The 22,229-nt window shown below is 41.8% G+C and overlaps 1 protein-coding gene across 1 annotated transcript; it reads right to left on the reverse strand.

Annotated features, from left to right (window-relative positions):
* Window positions 1–476: 476 nt before the first annotated feature.
* LOC136443891 (condensin complex subunit 1-like) lies at window positions 477–22,140 on the reverse strand. The gene is made up of 35 exons (XM_066441265.1): window positions 21,999–22,140; window positions 21,553–21,676; window positions 21,035–21,107; window positions 20,733–20,791; window positions 20,220–20,392; window positions 19,647–19,792; window positions 19,430–19,551; window positions 18,916–19,039; window positions 18,304–18,451; window positions 17,760–17,882; window positions 17,451–17,525; window positions 17,083–17,217; window positions 16,562–16,652; window positions 14,920–15,043; window positions 14,273–14,487; window positions 12,503–12,736; window positions 10,656–10,831; window positions 10,004–10,257; window positions 9,582–9,666; window positions 9,109–9,245; window positions 8,520–8,652; window positions 8,076–8,160; window positions 7,382–7,585; window positions 6,696–6,928; window positions 6,144–6,252; window positions 5,573–5,748; window positions 5,068–5,171; window positions 4,503–4,680; window positions 3,990–4,084; window positions 3,778–3,858; window positions 3,102–3,285; window positions 2,525–2,648; window positions 2,019–2,165; window positions 1,770–1,877; window positions 477–1,466 (listed from the first exon to the last, which is right to left on the reverse strand). The coding sequence occupies exons 2-35, from the start codon at window positions 21,668–21,670 to the stop codon at window positions 1,330–1,332; spliced, it is 4,710 nt and encodes a 1,569-aa protein (XP_066297362.1). The 5' UTR covers window positions 21,671–21,676; window positions 21,999–22,140; the 3' UTR covers window positions 477–1,329.
* Between the last annotated feature and the right edge of the window lie 89 nt (window positions 22,141–22,229).

A 22,229-nucleotide genomic window follows, 5' to 3' on the forward strand; every position in this document is an offset into this window, starting at 1 on the left:
ACAGTCGAGTCACACCACGGTGGGCCCAAAATTGACCCTGGTCTTGCCAACACCAAATTTCATCACAATCCATCCAGAAGTTCCTGAGTTTATGGAACCACAGACTGGAGGTATCCAAACTCTTGGTTGTAGTGGCAAGTTTACACTCTGTCATGTTTGATTTTTTAGTTCTATGAACTCTGACCTGCACTTCCTGCATCTGACCATTGGGGCTATCTTCTATAACCATTGACTCAACTTCCTGTTAGTGCATGTGCCTAGCATTCAAATGCCAATGTGCAGAACGACACAACCCTCACTAACACGCACCAACTGAAAGCAATAATTCCGTTTCACCGAGTTAACAATCAGCCTTGACTTCAGAGACCTCTGGTTTACAAGGAAGAAAGGTTAATATCAGATTCTGTTTTCTAGCCTGACACAGTATCATATATATATCACCTGTTGAAGGCAAAGGAAAAAAATGACAACTGCTATCTTGTAAAATCTCATGAGGTATGAGGGAAATGTTTATTCATCTTCAGAGTGATAAAAAGGGTCAGTAAAAAGACAACATAGGATGAGGTACAAACATGAAAGAAGATACAAATTCTAAACAGCAGGATCTAAAACTAGCCACATTTAGGGAACAGCATTGAAAACTGTCTTAAAAGGACACACAAGAGACAGTTATTTACCTGTTCCTAGTTCATCTATATTCTTAAAACAGGACTGAAATCAAAATTATCATATCATGAAGCTTTATTTTCAAGCTGCACTGATCCTTTATCACAGTACATGTATATCAATTATGAGATAATACTAAAACAACATGACAACATATAAACATCCTCACAACAGAGAATTCCACTGATTTGTACGTTGGCACTTCCCTATCAAAGATCTAAAATACATCTACATCTGCAGTCAGCATTTGAAAATAACCATCAGTTAGAATTTCACCTGATTTGGACAATTTCTTACACACATAAAGGGCTAAAAACACTCAAGAAGCTGACATAAAACTACATCAAAATAGTAGCACATGTACAAGTAACATTGAGTGGTCTTCCACAAGGAGTATGACAGACAGAAGCAGGGTGGTCTCCAGGACCCGTCCCACTATCCCGGGACGAAAACTTGCTTGTTATTATTCCCTGTCCATCCAAATAATCTGAACTTTATGAAAGGAAATAATTGATGACACAGTATTTTCGTAAGCTTAACATGACAGATCTAACCGGGAAAATTAATACATAGGATCCCAAAGAGTGAGTGTTATGAAATTTTCAAAGCTGGAGACAGCCCTGGATAGCAGTGGAAACTTGACATTCTGTGAGAACTGGAGTGTTATTTGACAGGTGTGGCTTCTGAGAAGCTGTCCTCAGCAGCTGAGAGGTGTTTTTTACTGTGTTTCCTGCCCTTTGCTCTGCGGATGGGGGTGACGTTGGGCCGTGGGTCTGCGTTTTCCTGGTCACTCTCACCGTCTGTGCAGTAAATATATCAGAGTAAACAGCCAAGCACAGCAAACAAGCCTTTTACAAATTTTTTATCTGTATTGTAGCCTTCATTTGGCAAGAATTCCATTTTGCAATTACAGAACATGTAGCTACTATATCAAGTGTTTCTATGACATTTGATGACATTATCATGCATCAATCTTTTTTGCACACATAACAGAAGACAATGCACACTAAGAAAGTCAACTACAAAAAAAGAAAGTCAAACTGTCTTTCATTTCTATTGCCAAGATACAATTATGAAAAGTAAAAAATGTACAAATAACAAACCTGGCTCAGCTGCTGTGGAACCTTCGTTCACATCAAACAGCTCAATATCGCTTTCGTCATCGCTTGAGAGAGAAACAGTCTTCTTCTTCCCTGCCTTCTGCTTCTTGCCTACAAATGTGAGAAATAAGTTTGTTACTGCAACCAATGTCTGTCACTGCAAGATGTCTGTTACTGTTAAAAGTAAAAAATCAAAAACTAAGCAAGGAAAACTTCACTCATATCATAGCTAAAACTTCAGGAACTGCTCACCTTTCATTCCCCTCTTTGCAGGATGGTCCTCCTCCTGTGTGGGTGGATGGTTTGGTCCGTCGTCCTCGGAGCTGGAGTCTTGTTTCCGTGACGCCTGGCGGCCACGCCTCCTTCTCCCAGGTGTGCGACCCTTCTGTAGCCCTTTTCCTGGAGTGGGAAAATTCAAACAGATCTGATTGAGCAACCAGTTTCTTTTGTAACATGCTAAAGACCACAATAGGTATAATTTACATACATAGGCAACAAAATAATGTATTAGTAATATAGTAGCTACTATAACTCACTGCAATTGCAAACAAAATCTGATTAAAAGGAAAAAAAAGTTAAGTTTTGAAAGACTGGAAGCCATTACCTTTGCATAGATCAACAAAAACTTCTGATCCACTTTAAGGACTAGAAAATCTTAGGACACACATATTCAACTCTTGTTCAACTTAATTTCTTATTTTTGCATCTATTCATCAAAATCATGGATCTATCTTGTACATTGTTGGAGTTTGCCTCACCTGGAGTCTGTCCCCCCTTCTTGCCTGTGGGGCGAGCCTTGCTGGCCTTCTGTAGAGTCTCGTCGTCACTCATGCCTTTGTTGTGGCACTGCTCAATACGCTGTTCCAGCTCATCCACCAGGGCCTGGGGAAAAAGTATTTACTGTAAACTTTCTCATCAATGCAGAAATAATAAGATATAAAAATGCTACAACATGTAGTGTAAGGAAATGCATGTGAGTCACTGTGTTAGTGTGTGTGTATGCATTCATTTTCTGTCTTCATCAAAGAACATGTGTCCAAATATAAGATGTCTGAAAAGACCCAAGGAGATAGCAGACCTTCACATTACAGTGCTCCCTCTGGCAGAACATGTGGAAACACACACACACGCAAACGCACGCACACACATACACACAAAGACAGAAAAGCCAAAAATAACTTTTAACCCCCTTCTGGATGAAGGAGGAAGACAGCAACTTCCAGTACCAGTAGTCTGCTTTTGCATTGAATAGCAGCGGCCATTTGAACAATCTAAATGAAAACTACTAACATTTCAGATCACAGTTCACAGACTCTGAGGTTTACCAACTCTTACCTTGACCTCTGGCTTAGCAAAGCTCTTGGCCTTCTTGAGGATGGTACAGAAGGAGTTGTGGATGTCTTCACTGCCCAGTTTGTCTCCGAAGCAGGTAAAGTTCTCCTGTAGTTTCCTGACACCCTTCTCACTCAGGGACAGCAAGGACAGACAGAAGGCCAGGTCACGCGCCTGACGCTCAGTCCTGTGGGTACAGGATAGAAGAATGATCTATTGTATACTTACCAACACTGTCAGGTTATAGAGTCGAATAGTGGCTTTTCTTAGGTGTGTACGTCAAAAAAGGCAAACTATCATGAGGTGAAAAGGTGTGGAAGAAGCGGTATAGGGTCTGCCAAACTCATTGGAACTAAGGCATGACACACTCTGCCAAAAGACCCAGATCTAGATCTAGAGCTAGCTTGTAATATGAATAACACGTTTGCCACTTGGAACAAAAGAGCCTAGGTCTCAGGATAACGTGTAAAAAGGTAATTGTAATCATACAGATGTCTGGGGGACTTTCTACTCCAATTTTAGCAGCTTAAAGCAATGACATGTCACTATGACATCTCCATAGAATGGTACCCAGGAAAAGAAGACCAACAGATATGAAAGAACTGAGAATGTAAGTCCAGACGTGTATAAAGCTACAGTCCAGAAATTACACAAGAATGGTTTATTCCTCAGTACCAACCTTGTGGCCCTGAAGCGATGACACAACTTCTCCACCAGACTCTCTGACTGCTTGTCCTTCTGAATGAAGGAGAACAGGTACCTGGGGAATTCAAGATAAAAATTATTAAAAGCAAGTCTACATGCAAAACCACACACATAATATATACATTCTTCAGTTCTTGACCACACAGATAGTTCTGAGACAGATTTTGAACAAAACAATGAACTCACTTCATGATGGTCCTGAAGTTTTCTTCGGTAACCCCACAGTCTGGATCAGACAGCCGACTCACCATGTCAGGCATGATGTTGTAGATAGCATTACCCTGCAGGAAACATAAAGATGCCATGTAACTTATTATCAAAGCAACTCATCATAGAGAAAGCTTACAATAGCCCTCTTATCAAGCACTACAATTGGACAAAACAAAGGTGAAAAAATAAGTTTAAAATGTTGCAACAACAATTTCATAGAACCATCTAAACGAAGTTTAGTAGCTACTCTAAAAAATCAATATTATGTTGCAATAGTCATGACATTTAACTTAACATTTAAGAAATCAAACAACATTCTACAGCTGTCATACCTACATCTACAATTTAAAACAGAAAATATTAGATTTAATAACATCATATGTTTGTGTAGTTCCTTTTTTGAGCAAGACAACATGTACGCTTGAAGTAAGCATGTTAAAAAGAACAGTTACCACACATTATCCCCAAGAAAAGGCATGCCCAACCAACCTTCTTTGACAGCTCCAGGAAGAAGAGCTTTGCGAGGTCCGCGATCCCGGACACCTCGTCCACCATACAGGCCGCCATGTCGCTGATGTAACCTTTGACCTTCAACATGTCGTTGAGGATGAGGTGGGTCAGTACCATCAGGGTGTTCTTACGCACGTGGGACGAGTCGTCGCGCAGTCTTCCAGAGAACGAGACAGGAAATGTCATATTAATGTAAAAGTAATTTTGAACCAGTTTAGCTCACTGAAGTCCTATTCTTGCACTGGTCATGACAGAGAAGACAGAGGCTATGTACAGTATTTACAGATTCATTGTACCAGGGAAATTCCCCTAGCTCTTTTTGACAAGTACAATGAACAGTATACAACTGTTACAGCTTGACATCCTTTCCTAAGGATTGTGACCCTTTCCAGTGGTGTGCATGTTGGATGAGCCACATGAAAAGATAGGAAAATATAAACAATATATATATATTGTGATTTGCAGTAACATTACTATTATCTTATCTTGATACAAGCCTGAACATTAGACACATAGATCCAAGTTAAAAAAACAGGTGCCCTACCTGGCATACAGGTTTGGTGTCCAGGGTTCGATCAGGTTGGGGAAGCGGAAGCTCAGGTCACCCAGCGCGATGATGGTGTTGGCTCGGATGATCGGCTGTGGAGCCTGGTGGTAACAACACAAGAGACATGTGTTCAGTAAACAGACTAACACAATTCTTGAAAAGGCAAAAAGTAGCTGCATTAACAATAATTATTATTAACAGATCATTAAATGCTGATTTTCAGGTATAACTGAAAGCACTTTCATCACATCACTTTTCAGTAAGACTAAAAGGTTTTCTTGCAGTTACATATATGTGTAGAAGAACCCAAGATACAAACAGCGCAATCAAAAGCAGAAGCCTTCTAACCCAATGGTAGAATAGACAGAAACTGCACTGCTCTGTTTAGCCTTAAGTTTGCAATATTGATTCAGCCCTACCAAGCCTGGCCGTAACTTGGCATTATGTCTGAAGAATAAGACATTAAAAACAACATTATGGTTCCATCAAGAAAACCCCTAACCTTCTCCAGAATGGTGAAGAGAAGTTGTAGATGTGCCTCACAGAACTCAGAGCTGACCAGCATGTACTTGGCCAGGGCCAGACTGGCGGTGGCTCGGAGCTGGGGGTGGGGGAACATGGTGGGGTTGGCACAGACAGCCACGATGACTGGGGCCAGCAGAGCCAGCAGGCTGGAACCTATGTACACAAATCACATGGTAAGGGTTAGGTATACCGGCTAACCTTCTCCCTGCTGCCTAATAGAAAATTGGCAGCAAACAAGTACTTTAGTGTGCTAAAGGTTAAATAAACAATACCTGTTGCCATGACTGAGAGTAAAACCATTTTCATAATCTATTAGTAGGCAGCCCTTCCTCTTATAGGTTTTAACTATCTTTATTAGTATTGAAAGCAAGGACTTGTGACTGTATAAAATCTATTTTCTGATATTAGCGCTGCATTTCTATGACGCTTTAAGTTGTAAGACTAAGAATAGCATGTTATTACTACCCTACATTGCAGGGGCTGTGAAACCAGGTCAAATTTCTGGATCTGGATCCTCAACAGGATTGAACTATAGTTTGTGGCCTTACCAGTGACAACCTCTTTCTCACAGATCTTGCGGATGTACTCAGCCTCTGCATCGTCTGCCGAGGCCCCGGCCAGCCCCATCTCATCCTCCATGGACATCTCCTTGTCATCCTGTGAATAGAAAAACAAAGGGACTTCATACATGTATGACATGAATAAGTATGTGAGTACAGATAATGAGCTTTTTTTTATCCAAGAGCATCTAACCTCCTATAGTGGTGCCTATCTATATATATACACATCTCAGAGGGTTGAGAAAGATGTTTATGATAAACTGCTAGCCCAGCAATTTGACACTTCTCACCATCACAGAAACCAGCATGGCTTCTGTTGTACGACTGTACAGTATTTTTACAGCAACTGTTAGTACAGAAACAACCCTATTTAGTAAGTAAAATCTCTACTATGGTATATCAATGTTTTAGGGTATGCCTAAGTGTATTGCATGGCACGGGAGAGTTGTACAATCAGAAAAAAGTAGCCTGCAAAGTAGCACCTATCCTTATGAATGTACTACTGTAAATTAGTGTAATAAGACCATGTAAACGTCTGACCTTCCCCTTGCCTGCAGGTGTACTACTGGGTGTGTTGTTGGCACTCATGTTTCCCTTCTGCCCAGCCTTGCAGTTCCTCTCCTCCTGAAGCATCCTGCGCCGCTTGAGCTCCCCCGTCAGAGCCACGTCCAGGTGGACCAGCTGCCGCAGGGCGCAGTGCCCGGCCAGCGCCAGAAGGCGGGACAGCACGCCGGACGAGCATGTGATGACCTTAGCGGGGCTGGCAGGGGGTTCTGGGAATAATGCAAGAATGGCAATGTGACTACGAATATCAGGAATATCTCTTAAAAATTGGGGGTCAAGGATTTCTGTACCTGTATGCTGTTAATATTTTCACAACAATAATGAAAAATACACACAAAATAGATGGAAGCAAACTATTACAAAGCGGTCAAACCTCAGACTGAGGACGAAGCATTACCTAGTACGTAGTGCGATGCGGCTTTGATACGGCTAGCGTTTTTAGCCAAGCACACTGCGCCAGGTCTACTACTACTACCCCTACTTTTACTGTTACAAAGGACAATACAAAATTTGCAGTTCATTCAGCAAATTAATTGTAGAGCTGAAAAGATGATACCTTATACATTGAAAAATAAATAATGTCTGAGCACATATATCACGTTTGCTATTTCACACTGAAAATTTGACTTTGCACAAAGAGACGAGGAATTCTCTTCCCCTACCATCACCTTCTGGTGTTTCTGCTGATTCAGGTTCCTTGGCCTGTTTCTGCGCTGATTCAGCCTCCCTGGCCTGCAGCACTACCGTTGCCACGCCCTTAATGATGTTGCCGATGACGATGTCAGGGGTCTCCGACAGACGATACACCACGTTGAGACCCTGCTCCATCAGGGGAATCCAGTAGGGGTTGGCCAGGTTCTCAACTCCTGGAAACAGATATAACAATCATGTAATAAGCCCCCTGTCAGTGTCACACATATAAACCATGGTCTCCCAACCTTCTCCAGACCATGGTTGGGAATTAATTGTGAGCATGGTCATTTGTGGTTTGGAGTTTGTCGGCAAGGTTGCCTTCTAGTATGTAAAAGTCGTCTGAGCCAGCCACTGAGAGCCAACTATGGATTCGACTATTGTAAAATCAAAGTCGGGAAAGTCATATTCTGCTTGGATGCCATCAGAGAAGTGAACTGGAGCAAGAATAGGATGGATTCCAGGCTACTCCAAACCCAGCGTAGATCTTGGTCGGAGAGTGGTTGGGAGCAAAGTCGAGGAAAGGTCCAGAATGTGTGACAATGACTTTAAATAACTGTACATGCAGGTTGTTTCTCTGATAAAAGAGAATATGACTTTCCCTACTTTGATTACAGAATGAAAATGGTAGCTGCTGTGCAGGAAAACTAAGTCCATAACACTCACCATTGACCAGGATGTTAGCCAGTCCTGTGAACATGTCATGGTCAGCGGGGAAGCGCAGCGGCTCCTCATGGCACCCTGCCTTACGCTGAGGAAACATGGGCTGTGTTAATGTGGGCCATATCAACCAATGCCTTATTAAGTCATTTGTACATGGATGGCTATAGCTTTCAACCTGTTTTTTTTTCCTTTCTACTTACAAGTGCCAGAGAGAAGGGTGAAATGAAAGTAGGCATTTTTTACTAATAGCAATGACTGCTACTGTAACAGTTGAATACTGTATGCATTTGCAGTTTGTCCAGCTTTAAATTCAACTATGCATGGGGTTTAATGAACCAGTGGTCCTACATGTAGGTCTGACATGACTACAGTTAACCTAATGAAGAAGTACATGTACTTCTAACTTATTTCAACTCTGGTGTCCAATGATCTCTTTTTCTTTGGTACCTTCTGGTTGCCAGCCAGTTTGAGCAGAGCTGTGCAGGTGTCCCTGGCCAGCTGCATGTCCTCCTGTCCACGCTGTCCCAGTCCCTCCTGTACCAGTACATCCACATTACTCCTCACTATGTCTGCCTCAGCACTGAAGGATACAGGGTAGTAATAGACTGAGGCTACATTCAACATGTAATTAAAAGTTATATGTAATGTTAAGACAACTACTGAACTATACATACATATACATGATACAAAAGAAAAATGGTCTGCTTATGCCTTTTCTCTGCAATGGGTTCAGATATGAACTTGTTGCAATCACATCTACACTGTTCATATAATAAAAATGATCTGATATACCTGACAGTGCTAAATTTTTTTCAGCAATGGGCTCATCTACACAAATAAGATTTGCAACCATATCAAAGGGGCTCATAGCATTGAACATCGAGAAACAAACTGTTATGCATGACTAGAACTTGCTTGGTTATACATTAAAGCTTATTGAAGTTATAGAAGACTCATAGCAGTTTTATTTCAAATCCAAATGAGCCTTCCTTAAATAAAAAGTAACTTGACCATGTAACGTTAAACAGTTGCTCACCCGGCAGCCATGCCCAGCAGTAGCAGCGCCCCCCAGCTGTCCTCGCCGGTAGTGCCCTGGATCTTCAGGGCAAACCTCTCCCACAGTAAGGTCACGACCCCGGAGGACAAGAGAGAAGTGCGCACCAACTCACAGATCTGGACAGAGTAAAACAAGATGTACACGTAATCATTCATCAAAATATTCTTCTAACTATTATATCTTGACCTTGGGACAATTGCAGGGTGGCGGTCAGTGGTACCCATGCAAACTTAGGAGCCAAAAGCCACAAAACCCATCAGCCATCACAAAGACACTTGTACCAAGACGAAATCCTTACCCCTGTACCTGAGCCCTCAACCTACTGGGGTTTGGCACATAGATGATGAAGAAGAAGAATGCAGCACACACTTGGATAAGCAAATATTTTAAAGGTTGAAAGTCTAGTATTCTTCTTAAAGCACAAATCATGATAGTTGGACATTTTAGCTTACCAGCTCTTCCAGGGATGTAAGCTCCCCCACAGTAGCGCCCACTGTCAGAGCTGTTAGATTCTTCACAACGGCCAGGTTCCTGGCTCTGAGGGAACAAATATCAAAGCTATGATGAGTTTCAAATAAAACCTGATTTCACACCAAACTACTCTCTATGGTCATCAAAAAGGGGATAAATATCCTCAAGCCAACCTATCAAGTACAATGTCTAAATACAAAATAAACATTGCTTAAGAAAGAGCTGGCTGAACTTTCATGAACTTAATGGGTACTGTTGAAATCTGTTTTGAAGGTACAGGAGTGAAGTCTGCCATCCACTTACTATTGCCTGTATAAAAAGGCATTAGACCAGCACCTCTGTCACCCACACTACAGATATTGCTCATATTTCAAGACCATCCTGTAATAAATAACCATCTTACCTGAGGTTCCCTCCAGTAGGGCTGAGGTACAGCCTCTTGTACGCCTCCACCACAGCTTCCTTCACAGACTTCTCCCCTGACCAGATCAGCACCAGCATGCGCCGCACACCCTCCATCGCACCCGCCAGACCAAACTCGAACGCGCTCACAAAGAACTCGATCGTCTCCAGGATGTCCGAGGTGGCCTTTGACCCCAGCAGCTGGCACAGGATAGGGATGGCACGCTGCATCTGGGTCGCAAAGTTCACCGAATCCTGTGGGGACGACAATGATTGCTGCGGTTATAGAATGGTCTTTAAAGTCATGATCACTTTACCTTGATCTAGCAATGCATAATCGTTAAGTTTTAAATTGAAAACTTGAAAGAATCTTAGAATAATCTTCATAAGTTTGTAAATGAACACTGTATTTCGGGAACGTTTGGGAGGAAAAACCAACAAATGAAATAAAAAACAAAATATTTTGTTCAGTGCTCAGTAATCAAATTCTCAAATGACTGATCATATCAAATTTCAAAGTTAACATCTTATGTCAGTCACTTATGGCTTTATGCTAAACACACCAATTCTTTAACGAGTTGGACCTATTTGATCAACAGCAAAGTAATCAAAGAAAAGAAAGCCCGTGTGTACATAAGCGCCCCCATACTAACCTTCAGGTACTGCACAATGACCTGCTGCTTGCTGACTTCATTAACGACACCTCCTTCTTCACCCCCCTCAGCCTCTGCAGCAGTCCCCTCAGATACCCCCTCCTCCGTACCCCCCTCCTGCAAAGACGCAGGCACAACCTCCTCGGGGTTGGGAAGTGGGGCATCAACTGTGGTTCCTTTGGCAACAAAGGAGACAAAACACATTTTAAATGTAATTAATATCATGAGCTCTAGACTCACTTTACTTTTCAGCAGTGCTTTTTGAAAACTTCTCTCACAGTATTTATAATACCGGTACACTGTATTGCAATTTATCAACTGTTACAGTAGGGAATTGAAATGAGGAAGCCCATTGAAGTCAACAGTGCCTTTTTCCTTCCAGCCCATACACTCATGTGTGTTTATATCTGTCAAAAGCATTGGTTCTTTGAAGAACAAAGGAAATGGCGACCAAGGTTTCAGACAACTCTCTAGCTAGTGCTTTAAAAAGGGTCGTTTTCAAGCGGCGTTCAGTTCTTTTCGTACGAACACGATGGCGAGCAAACCGAAGTTGGAGAAGAAGACGTTGACGTTGGGAGAGAAGATTGAGGTGATCCGGCGGTACGAGAAAGGTGGGGTTGGAGCGCGTGGCCTTGCCCAGGACTTCGGCGTGGGGAAGACTCAGATTCAGAACATTATCAAGAGGAAACGCGAACACATCGAAGATTACGAGAACAACGCTCCAACCAGCAAGCGGAGGAACGTCCGACAGACGGGAAATGAGGGAATCAACCAGCTGTGTTGGGAGTGGTTTTGCGACATGAAAAAGCGGGTTGTGGAAATCTCCGGACCCATGCTACAAGAACAGGCCTTGAAGTTTGCTGAGCAGCTGGGAGTGCACGAATTCAAAGCGTCTACTGGGTGGCTGGACAGTTTTAAGAAACGCCACAACATCAAAGGCAACACCATGGTGGGTGAGAGCGCTGGTGTTAGTAGCACAGTTGTTGACGATTGGAAAGAGAAGCTTCAGCACATAACAGCTGGTTATGCCCCTGAGGACATTTACAATATGGATGAGTCGGGACTTTTCTACCGAACAACATCCAGGAAGACTTTGGCTGTGAAGGGAGAGCAGTGCAGTGGTGGAAAGCAGGCCAAAGACCGTCTCACGCTCGTCCTGTGTGCCAGCATGGCCGGAGGGAAAGAGAAACCTCTCATCATCGGAAAATCGGCGAAACCCAGGTGCTTCAAGAACGTCAAGATGTCATCCTTGCCCGTGACTTACACCAACAACTCGAAGGCCTGGATGACATCGGACTTGTTCAAAAAATGGCTGAAGAAGCTGGACCAGAAGATGGGTAGACAAGGTCGCAAGATCTTGCTGCTTTTGGACAATGCCCCTAGCCATCCGGACGTCACACTCAACAACATCGAACTCAAGTTCTTTCCGCCAAACACAACATCCCGACTGCAGCCCATGGATCAGGGAATCATCCAAACCGTCAAGCTAAAGTATCGCAAGCGACAACTGAGAAGAATCCTACAGGAGCTGGAAAACAACAAGGAGCTGACAGGCACACAGGCCGCCAAGAGTCTAACCGTCCTACAGGCCGTGCAGTTTGTGGGAGAGGCCTGGCGGGAGGCTGGCTTCAGTGAAACTCCAGGTAAGTTTTACACCCCTTCCTTTTTTTGTTAATTCTTATTTTACTATGATGTAAAGAATGTTCTCTGTGTGTGTTTCCAAATGCATTTTTTAATCTTGTAAGCATTGATGACGCACAGGCACTATTCAATCGGTAACCATGTAAATGTGCAATTTTCTTATTTTTGTCTCTTTTGTACATTTTTGTAGCAGAAACAACTGAGACTTCTGATGCTGACGAGAGTGAAGCTGGAATGGAGGAGCTTGCCCAGGAGCTCTTCGGCTGCAACTTTCAGGAGCTGGCTGAAATCGACCAGGACCTGGCGACCTGCAACACCGAGGTGCGTGACTGGGACAGAGATGCCTCTACCCTGCTGGAGGAGCTGCAGGATGAGGAAAGGGATGATTCCGATGAAGAAGAAGAGGTTGTTCAGGCTAGCATCAGTAGCAGGGTTCCAAACTTGAACAGTCTTGTTAGCTTGATGTCAGATATCAAGAACCTATGTGCTGAAGAAGGGTTGGGAGAGCTGTTAGATGTGTTTGATCAGGCGGATGACATGCTCAGCACCGTTTGGAGCCAGAGAAGACTGGCAGGAAGGCAGACTAAGATTGATCAATTCTTTAAAGACCCCAGTAAAACTATATAAAGGCTGGATAATGTAAACTATAGGCTTCAGTGTGCTGCTGGCAGCCGTGCAGTGCACATCAGTGGAGGCCTGCCAGACAGTTCACCATGTACAAGTTACTCTTCAACTTGTGTTTGAAATAACAACAGATATCAGAAATTAAAGTATGGCTACACATTAAGAAGGACACTTAGCCCAGAAATAAAGTAATGGCAACAATGGCTTGTGGTTTAGTTTGAGACATTGGCTGGCAGTTATGTATACAGTTCTACAGTCTATACTGGTTTCTTAGACTACAAGTAGAAACAGATACAGATAACCCAAAATTACAAGTCATATTTCTAGACACACAATTACCAATTTTTGAAAGCTAATGTGGGAAAGACATTTTCAAGTTGGAAATGTAGATACAATTAGATACTCTGACACTACACTGTCAGGGTTGATTTGAAAATTTTAGCTTGATTTTCCAAAACCTGAAAGTTGTAGATAGTATTGTCTGGATTATCCAAGGGATCTTATTTGATTGAAACCTCCTTGGATCAGTTATCTGAGTCATTCTACATGGTTTGATAATGTTCCTATGAACACCAGTACAGAAAAATTTTGAATTTCTTTACCAGTATTATGGTAATCTGTCCCAGCCATTGTTCTGGGCTGGGAGACGGTCTAATCCTTTTATGAATTTATGTGTTTATGGGGGTCAATCCACCATTCAAGCTGCTAGACATGTCACAGTAGGAACACTTCCTTAACGAGTTGCCCAGGGTAAGAATCCGATGGCTTTAAGACTAATAAGTAAATTGTTCAAGACCTAGTGATGAAAGATGTATAAACTTTACAATGTATGTTAAGTATGTAATGTATGTACATGTATGTAACATTTGATCAGTTTTGTATGGAACTACTTTATGTAATATGTCTAGAATGTAAAACTCATGTAAAGTACTTTGCACCACATGTAATTAAACACCATTAACTTTGAAATTTGTGTGTCTGTCGTATCTTGTCATTTTGCATTATTTCTAAGAAGACCACTTGTCTAAGATGACCACTTTAGATAGGTCCCCAGGGTGGTCGTCTTAGACAAGTTTGACTGTATTGCAATTTATCAACTGTTACAGTAGGGAATTGAAATGAGGAAGCCCATTGAAGTCAACAGTGCCTTTTTCCTTCCAGCCCATACACTCATGTGTGTTTATATCTGTCAAAAGCATTGGTTATGAATAAGTAAAATGATTATTGCAATTAGAACCAAACTATCTACAACTTCCCTACGTTAGATGCAAACACACTGTGCCACACAAAGTTGATGCGTTACTAAGTTCAAGTCATCAAACCAAGAGAATGTTACCCTCCACCCCCCTTACCAATGAAGATTGCTTCCAGGATCTCTAACAGATTCCTCTGGTCAGGCTGAAGTTCATTGTTATCCTCCTCTTTCTCCTCCTCCTCCTCTCCGCTGCCGGTGTTAGCTGGTAGGAAGATGTGTTCATCAGGCCAGGCCTCCCGTGCTGCCATCACCAGTCTGGCGGCAGATTTGTGCTGGGACTGTTGCAGTAGAGTCTTCACTCTCATCACAACACTGGGGCAGAGGGAGGGAATGATAATATACTGTAAATCTTCAAATATTTGTGGTGGTTTTATTTTTGCAGCGCAAAATCATGTCACCACAAATGTGTTTTGTGCTGCAGTATTGTTTCCACCATGAAATCAAAACACTGTGAAAACCGCCTTTCCACTCCTACTGCAAAATTACATCCACTCGAAAATAAATGAAATTACAGTATAATGAATAAGCTCATTGAAGCACATGTAGGTTACAAAAAGCTGTTCTCATAGACTCATACTGTTCGCAATTAGAAGGACAGGCACTGCACAGTATATTCACTTTCAATGTACTCGTAGAGACACAGCCCTTTTGGGAAGGTACGAGAAACTGTGGCAAAATATCATGAAAAGTAAAGTTCTCAAAGCTATATGATTGATTTACACTTTCACAGCAACAAGATCTCACCTCTCCAGCCCATCCTCCTCCCCTATCAGCTCCTGCTCCTCCTCCTCCTCCTCCTGCAGGTCCTGTAGAGCGGTCATCACCTCGGGCTGGATAGCTGACCACTCCTCCTCAACTGGCCGGCCATCTGGACAAGGTACAACACACAAGACGTTTACAATTTAGTCATACAACATTTAGAGTGAAAAGGTACATGTATATCACTGTCTTTCACATTTACAAAGGCTAGCTAAGTCATAAAAAAGACTACTGTAAATCACTTTAATATAGCGGGGATTTTATTATAGCGGCTTTAGCGGCTGCTGTTCAACCGCTATATTTTCATCACGCTATATTTTGATCACTCTTCTGCCCCCCTCCCTCTTGCCCCGACACTGTACAGTAACTACGTAGAACACAATCACGCTCCATTCATTCGCCACGATATGCACACTTTGTACTAGTCATTCACACAGGAACAAGCAAAGGTGTTCTTCAAGAAATAAAGCATTTATTGTACAAGTTTGTCGTCATTTTTTGTACAAATGCAGTGTGTACTGACAATAGCATACACAAACAATTATGGCGTCGTTACAGCTTATTTACACAATGGTACTAGTATGTAGAAATACCATAATCATTTCAAGTTACGATTAAAAAGTTTCCGCATAAAATGTACAAAAACGTTACGGCGTTCACATTGTTGTCGAAGATACAATAAGACGTACAAAATCTTAGCGTCACCTCAGCGCACGTGCAGACAACAGCATAAGGAAAATGGCGTCACGGAACTTGAACAAAAACAAACGAAGAAACTACGAGAAATGCGATATCAACCTAAGAATTTCTAAGGCAGAAATACAGTCAAATGTTTAGCTTCAAATGTGCAAATGTACAGACGTTCGTTGCAAGCTTACAAATGTGACCGAAATCGGAAATCAAGCACAAAGATTTCGCCGCCACCTAGAGCCGCCACCCAAGCGTACAAAAGACAACAAACAAGATGGCGGCGCAATTTCAAAACTTACGAGTTTGACAAAGCGGAATTTGCTGTGGCAAAAATACAGTACTAGTAAATGTCAAAAATACAGTAGAATTACAAAAATACAGGACAGCAGCACCTATCGTACCGTCTTGATGGCGTCCCGGATACCAGTACGGTCCCAGCCCCGGGCGACGACGTCGCGCTTGGCGGCAACACGATCGATGGCCCCCAACAACCAGCTGGCGTGCAGCGGCGGCTTGGGTCGCCGGCGCTTGGCGTGCCTATCATTTTATTCATGTTTTTTCACGCCTTTGGTCCGTAAACTTCCGACTTTTTCTTGAAGATTTTAATGATAATACTAGCACTAGTATTCATGTATTTTTTTAGTCTGTGAATTACAGGCACCTGTTTTAAATTTAGCGCCTCGTCCACAACGCTAAAATTAAGTGACGCAACCTACTCCATTTTCCCGAAACCGCTATATTTTCCTGCCGCTATATTTAAGTGATTTACAGTACTATAAAATGTCATTATGATAATCTTTAATAATAATAGTGAAAATGTTTCTTCCAAACTTTTCCTGACATTGACCAAAGTGTACTAGCTTAAAAAGTTAATTTCAAGACATGGATAATGATGTTCGAAACTTGAAAGTGCTTTTAATTGTACATCAGTACTTACCCTGTGGCTGGTCCTGAGGTTGTTCAGGCATGATCTCCTCTAACCTGGCAGACTCTTTCTCAAGCTCTGCCTTCAGCACGTCAAGGGGGAGCTGAGATGGTCAACATTAACAAAGCTTCATCTAACAGTACAGCATCAACAACAGCAACGCTAGCGTATGTTTGGAATACTGTATCTCTTTCTCTTCTCTTCGGCAGTCTCGTCTCAGGAGACTATATTTTGTATCTGTACATGTGCGCATGTAGAGTTCTCTTATACTGTATACATGTACATTTTTCTGTACAAATGTCATAATCAATATTACCCTTTGGATTGTAACCCTTTCTAGAAGAAGCAGTAGACCGTGTTGGTGTTGTGACAAAAAATGAACATCCAAACTTAATTCCACATTTGTCCAAGAGCAGAGTTGTTAACTACAGAAATATTACAAACATGTACATGTATATTGGTCAAACATGATGTACTCTCAATGTAAGACAATCTTTTCCCCATGTTTTTTTTTTCTTCAGTACTGTCCTCACCTTTGCTCCAAAGGGGTTGGATGTGAGGAAGGTGGTGAGCAGCTGTATGGCCACCTTCCTGACCAGGCTGGACTTGTCCTGGAGCCGCCCCACAACCAGGCACAGCAGCTGGTGCCACCGGCCCAGAGGGATGGCCTGCAGAAATGGTAATATATATATACATATAACACATAATATTCTCACAATCTATACTAATTCCCAAACATTTTACATAAATTGTACTTTTTCTATTGCCTTGCAATGAATTTTGCATCATATTGTACTGTATTGTATTATACTCTTTAACAAGGAACACTTGTAGTTATACAATCACTTCTAAGATTAATTAATGCACTATTTTACAACTTGTTCAGAGAAAGAAATGAGACCTTTTCATTGCAGATGTGGAGCCAAAGCGTGAGGACCTTGCTTCGAACAAAGGCATTGACATCATGGATGTGTTCCTGGAGGGGGGGGCGGAATGGTTAGGTCTTAGAAATTAATTGCTGCAAACAAGATGCAAAAAAGCAGCTCTATTTTTGAGTTTGAAGCCTTAATACCAATTTGATGTAATGGTTCAAAACTAAATCTCAAATGTATGACCCATATTGTATGATATAACCAAGTTTGGTGATTGCTGACTGATAACACAACAAAAGACAGCATCTTATCTATACTGTAGCAAAACTGTTTCTCACCTCCAAACAGTCCAAGAACTGGTCCCGTGCACTCTTACCCTTGGTGTCCAGGTCACCTTTGCTGAGTTCCTTGATAACGATCTCAGACATCACACCCAGTACACCGTTCCTCATGGTGTAGGACTGGGGAGTAGGGAAACATAAGGATCTTTCACAAATGTCATCATATATCTATTCTAACCTTCTCCCTGTTGTGGACTAGGCCATTCAATAACTTGTATTTCTTAGCCATAAAGTGCTGTATGATCAGGAGGTTCAGGGTTCAGGCATGGTATATCATAAAGTCAGATAGCTAGAGGTCCCAAACCTGAAACTTTAACCTTTAGCAAACTGAAGCACCAGTCTGGCTAGCAATTGACTACTGATTATAGGGTCAAGCACCCTATGTGCATGTTACTATTTCATATATAAAATCTTGATGGCTCTGATAGGTCTCTAGTACAATTTTGAGACTTTCTAGGCTCAGAAATCTTTCGCTTATTTTCCATGACTTTTTACATCACATATGAAACCCTGTCAGAGCTGACAGTTGACCTATACTGACCTCTCCGTCCAGGTGACAGAGGATGACGCTGATGTTGGGCAGCATCAGGGCGGGGACTCTCTCCGCCAGCTCCACCATGAATGCAGCATACGACCGTGTGCCGCTGTTGTCGCGCACAAGCTTCGAGGGGTCCATGCGTCCAATCTCTCTGTACAGACCAGATCAGAAACAAAGTCAGCAACGCAAATAAATGTTGCATGTTTACAATCCAAAATGTCATTGATCAAATGAAGACTAGATTTAGAAAGGACGAGTGAAAAATTAGGTATTGTTGAAAAGAACACAATGAGTCAAAGTCTTTCATTTGATAATTGAGAACAAAAATCAATACACTAAAGAGAACCAACGACCTACATACACACATACAGCAAGATGCATTACGATAAGTCTTGAAATGTTCGCCTTTGTTGTATTTTTGCAGTTTTTGTGGCCCCCTCTCGACACTGTGAATATGCATTTCCAATGTATTCTACAACTGTACTTCAAAGTGGTTTCAACCACAAAAGCCTCCTTTCTACTTGACTTCTACAAGTCCCTGGGAAAATAAACAACTTAATGTAACTCTAGACATGAAGATAGAGGGACCAAACGAATGAGGAAAGAAGATCTCACCTCATGATGTCACTGATGACAGACTTGGCGCTGAACTGCTGGGCAAAGAGCTCGACCATCTGTGCCATAGGGCTGGCCAGGTGCTCAAAGTGCTGCAGTAACTGGATTATCTTCAGGCTAGCACCTGGAAGAGGTGATATCATTTAGAGAGCTGTATATACAGGCAGTTATTTTGATGCTAAGCTACCGTCTCCTTGCTGCTTTTTTGTTCAAGCATTTATTCCAGTAACAACTTATGTACTCACACTGACCCGTCCTGCCACTTCATTCTAGTGGTGTTGAAAAAGAGCAATGGATGTCACTCAATTCGAAAATGTTTGTAAGTTATCTTCGGAAGTAATCTCTGTATCTTATCCAGCTGTAAATATTGAATTGTCACTGACTTTTAATATCTATATTATCTATCGTTTTTCTTTTCACACATTTTTTGCAATCAATGTCCATTGAAAAAGTTCCAAACCAAGTTGGTGTGAAAACTCAATGATTTCCTCATAAGAATGATAAAGTTCCTAACCCAGCCCGTGGTTGTACCGCCTGACCAGTGTGCCCAGTAGGTGGAAGACTGCGTCCTTACTGCCCTTCTCCTTACAGGTGCTGGGGTTCTCCAGAAGCTTGTAGCAGCAGTTAGCTACCATACTGGGGGATAGAACATTGTGTCATAATCAGCAATAAAACCTGAAAACACTTATGTCCTACACAATCACACAACAAAACAAATATGTTTTACTTACTTGACAAACTCCTCCTCTACAACTGGTGGTTCCCAAAGTCTGCCGATCTCCAGCTGCACAACCTGGGACAGAGACTGCACCGCCCTCAGCCGCTCTCCTTCCCAGTCCCAGTCACCCTTCACCGTCTTCTTCTTCGATTTACGACCCTATGATGATAAACACAGCTTACTATGAGATGATCATTGATTAAAATTTTTACACCAACGTAATATGGTGGCATAGATTTCAAACTTTCCTGTCATTCAACCAGCAATACAGAATGATATACTGTTTACATGTACTACTAGTAATGGTATATGTGCACATGTAGAAACGGTGCAATTTGCCAAGAAAAATGAACATTATGACATAAAATTATGAGCTCAGTAAGTTTCTGATAGGCGTATTGAAAGAAAGTAGCCTGGGTGCCATCTGATTTACTACCGGGTCTCCTATACTCACTTCCCTGATTTGTTTTAGGGAAGTAAATATACACAATGTAGCAGCAAAGGTACTAAATCGGACAGCACCCAGGCCAGCAAAAAGGCAATTTTGGTCCAAATTTTTCCCATTCATGGAGCATCCCACACAGACCTTTGTCACAGTGACAGTCGTAGGTTTGGTGTCCTCTGCCTCGAAGGCCTCCATGAACTGTGTCAGCAGGTAGGTGGTCATCTTCAGGGTGTTGAGGTGCTGCAGACGCGTGCTGCAGTCAAAGTCTGCAGTATCCAGCAGGGCTGGGAGCTGGGAGGCATGCTGCGACACAGCTGCAAGGGGGATAAATGTTAGACGGCATGAAATGTTGTATCTCTCTACACAATGTTATTGTTGATATCATACAAGCTGTGTGGTCTGACAAAATCAGATGAACTGGCCATGGATCAACCCTACATTGTAATGTCAATCTGAACAAGACATATGATGACATGACAAGAATTATAATCAAATCACACCACATTGTCAAAAGATTATACCTTAGGATACCTTAGGACATCTCGGTGTAGAAGGCTTCTTCTTGCCTTTATTGGTTTTATAAGTTTTCAATGACATCATGGTTTTGTATATTGATTGATTTTGTCAGACACAAATGTATTGAAGTCAACCCACCTTTGACCAGTAAGGTCCAGACCTCCTCCTTAACTTCCGTTTCTACTTCATTCAGCTGGCTGTAAGACACAGACAATGACAGATTAAAAACATTTGTTTTACTTCCTTTAGTTTAAAAGCTACATGTACAGTAGGTCTCAATTTGCCCTGATATACAAGTAGTGATAGGCATATTTTAATATCAAAGTTTTCTTGAAGTTGTAAGTTTCTGTCTGACATAAACAATACTGTTCTCTGCCTTTTTGTTACCCATCCCATTATTGTTCACAGTAGATCGTTTTCCCACTGAATCTATACCTCACCTGAGAACACTGTAGATCAGGTCAAAGTTCTCCAAGATGGCAGCAGGTCCTGATCTGAAGGCAGCCTTCAAACCTGTTTTGACATCAGAAAGGATGAAATTCATTAGTATGTTAATAGTAATAATACATGTACAACCTACTTTCTTACTGCCTGTTCTATACAGATTGGAGTATTGACAACAAACAGCTACCTGCAGTAGGAGGCGGTTCCTGAGTCACAAGACTTGAAGTTTACACCATGTCCAAATTATTCTATAGCAGATGTGGGTTGATGATATGCTGAATGGTGGTCTGCTAACATGGCTAAGAAAACAAATATCGCTTTTTGCCAATCATCCATCTATCAATTGATCAATCATCATTCATAGGGAAAACAATGTAGACATAGGAGCAAGATGTAGACTCTTCATCAACTGCTTGTCATGTGACAGGACCTGTAGTATATGTATATGGAATGATGCAATGGGAATTGGGATTGAAAGATCATAATTTTGAACAAAAATAAAAACTGAACTCACCATGAATCTGTGTGTTGATCTGTCTGATGGTCAGAACTTCCTCCACCACATACTGTGTGTCTGACGTGCGTTTGAGAAGGTCTTTCCGCGCTAGCGGAACAGCGAACTCGAAGCTCATGATGTCCTAGATCAACAAATCGCGGCGTTTTGTTACTTGCTTTATAAGATTTTTGTTGTCAGGCTAAAAATACGTTCTTCAGTTGTATTTTACAAGTTCGCCCAAGTAATTTTTTTCAAAGGCTGATAGTATAGTGATACCTTCCATGAACAAATACGAGTACCACGCTGGTGAATGACAAAATCAAATGTTATCTAGCAACAGGAAAACTACAGAAGTACTAAAATCTATGCCCCCCTCCCCTCCCCCAACAAAAGGTTCCACTTTGTACTATACATACTGGAGACAGTTACTATAAATCAGAATGTGTACGAAAAAATCTCACTACCTTTCAAAGCCTACGGGCTGTTGTTTCAATCTTCAAATGTGTTGATATCTTCACCAAATATATTTTCCTTTCTTGCTCATAGGAATCCGGGCGCTCGAAATAAAATCAAAAATGGCCGCCTTCTTTCGAATCCGTTGATTCTGTTCAGATTAACCAATCAGAGACGTCCTATGTAAATACTCCGTGATGTACTTTCCTTTCATGGATTTTGATTGGATAAAGTTTCTAACT

The sequence above is a fragment of the Branchiostoma lanceolatum genome, chromosome 10 (genome assembly GCF_035083965.1).
Source record: "Branchiostoma lanceolatum isolate klBraLanc5 chromosome 10, klBraLanc5.hap2, whole genome shotgun sequence".
NCBI classification, from domain to species: domain Eukaryota; kingdom Metazoa; phylum Chordata; class Leptocardii; order Amphioxiformes; family Branchiostomatidae; genus Branchiostoma; species Branchiostoma lanceolatum.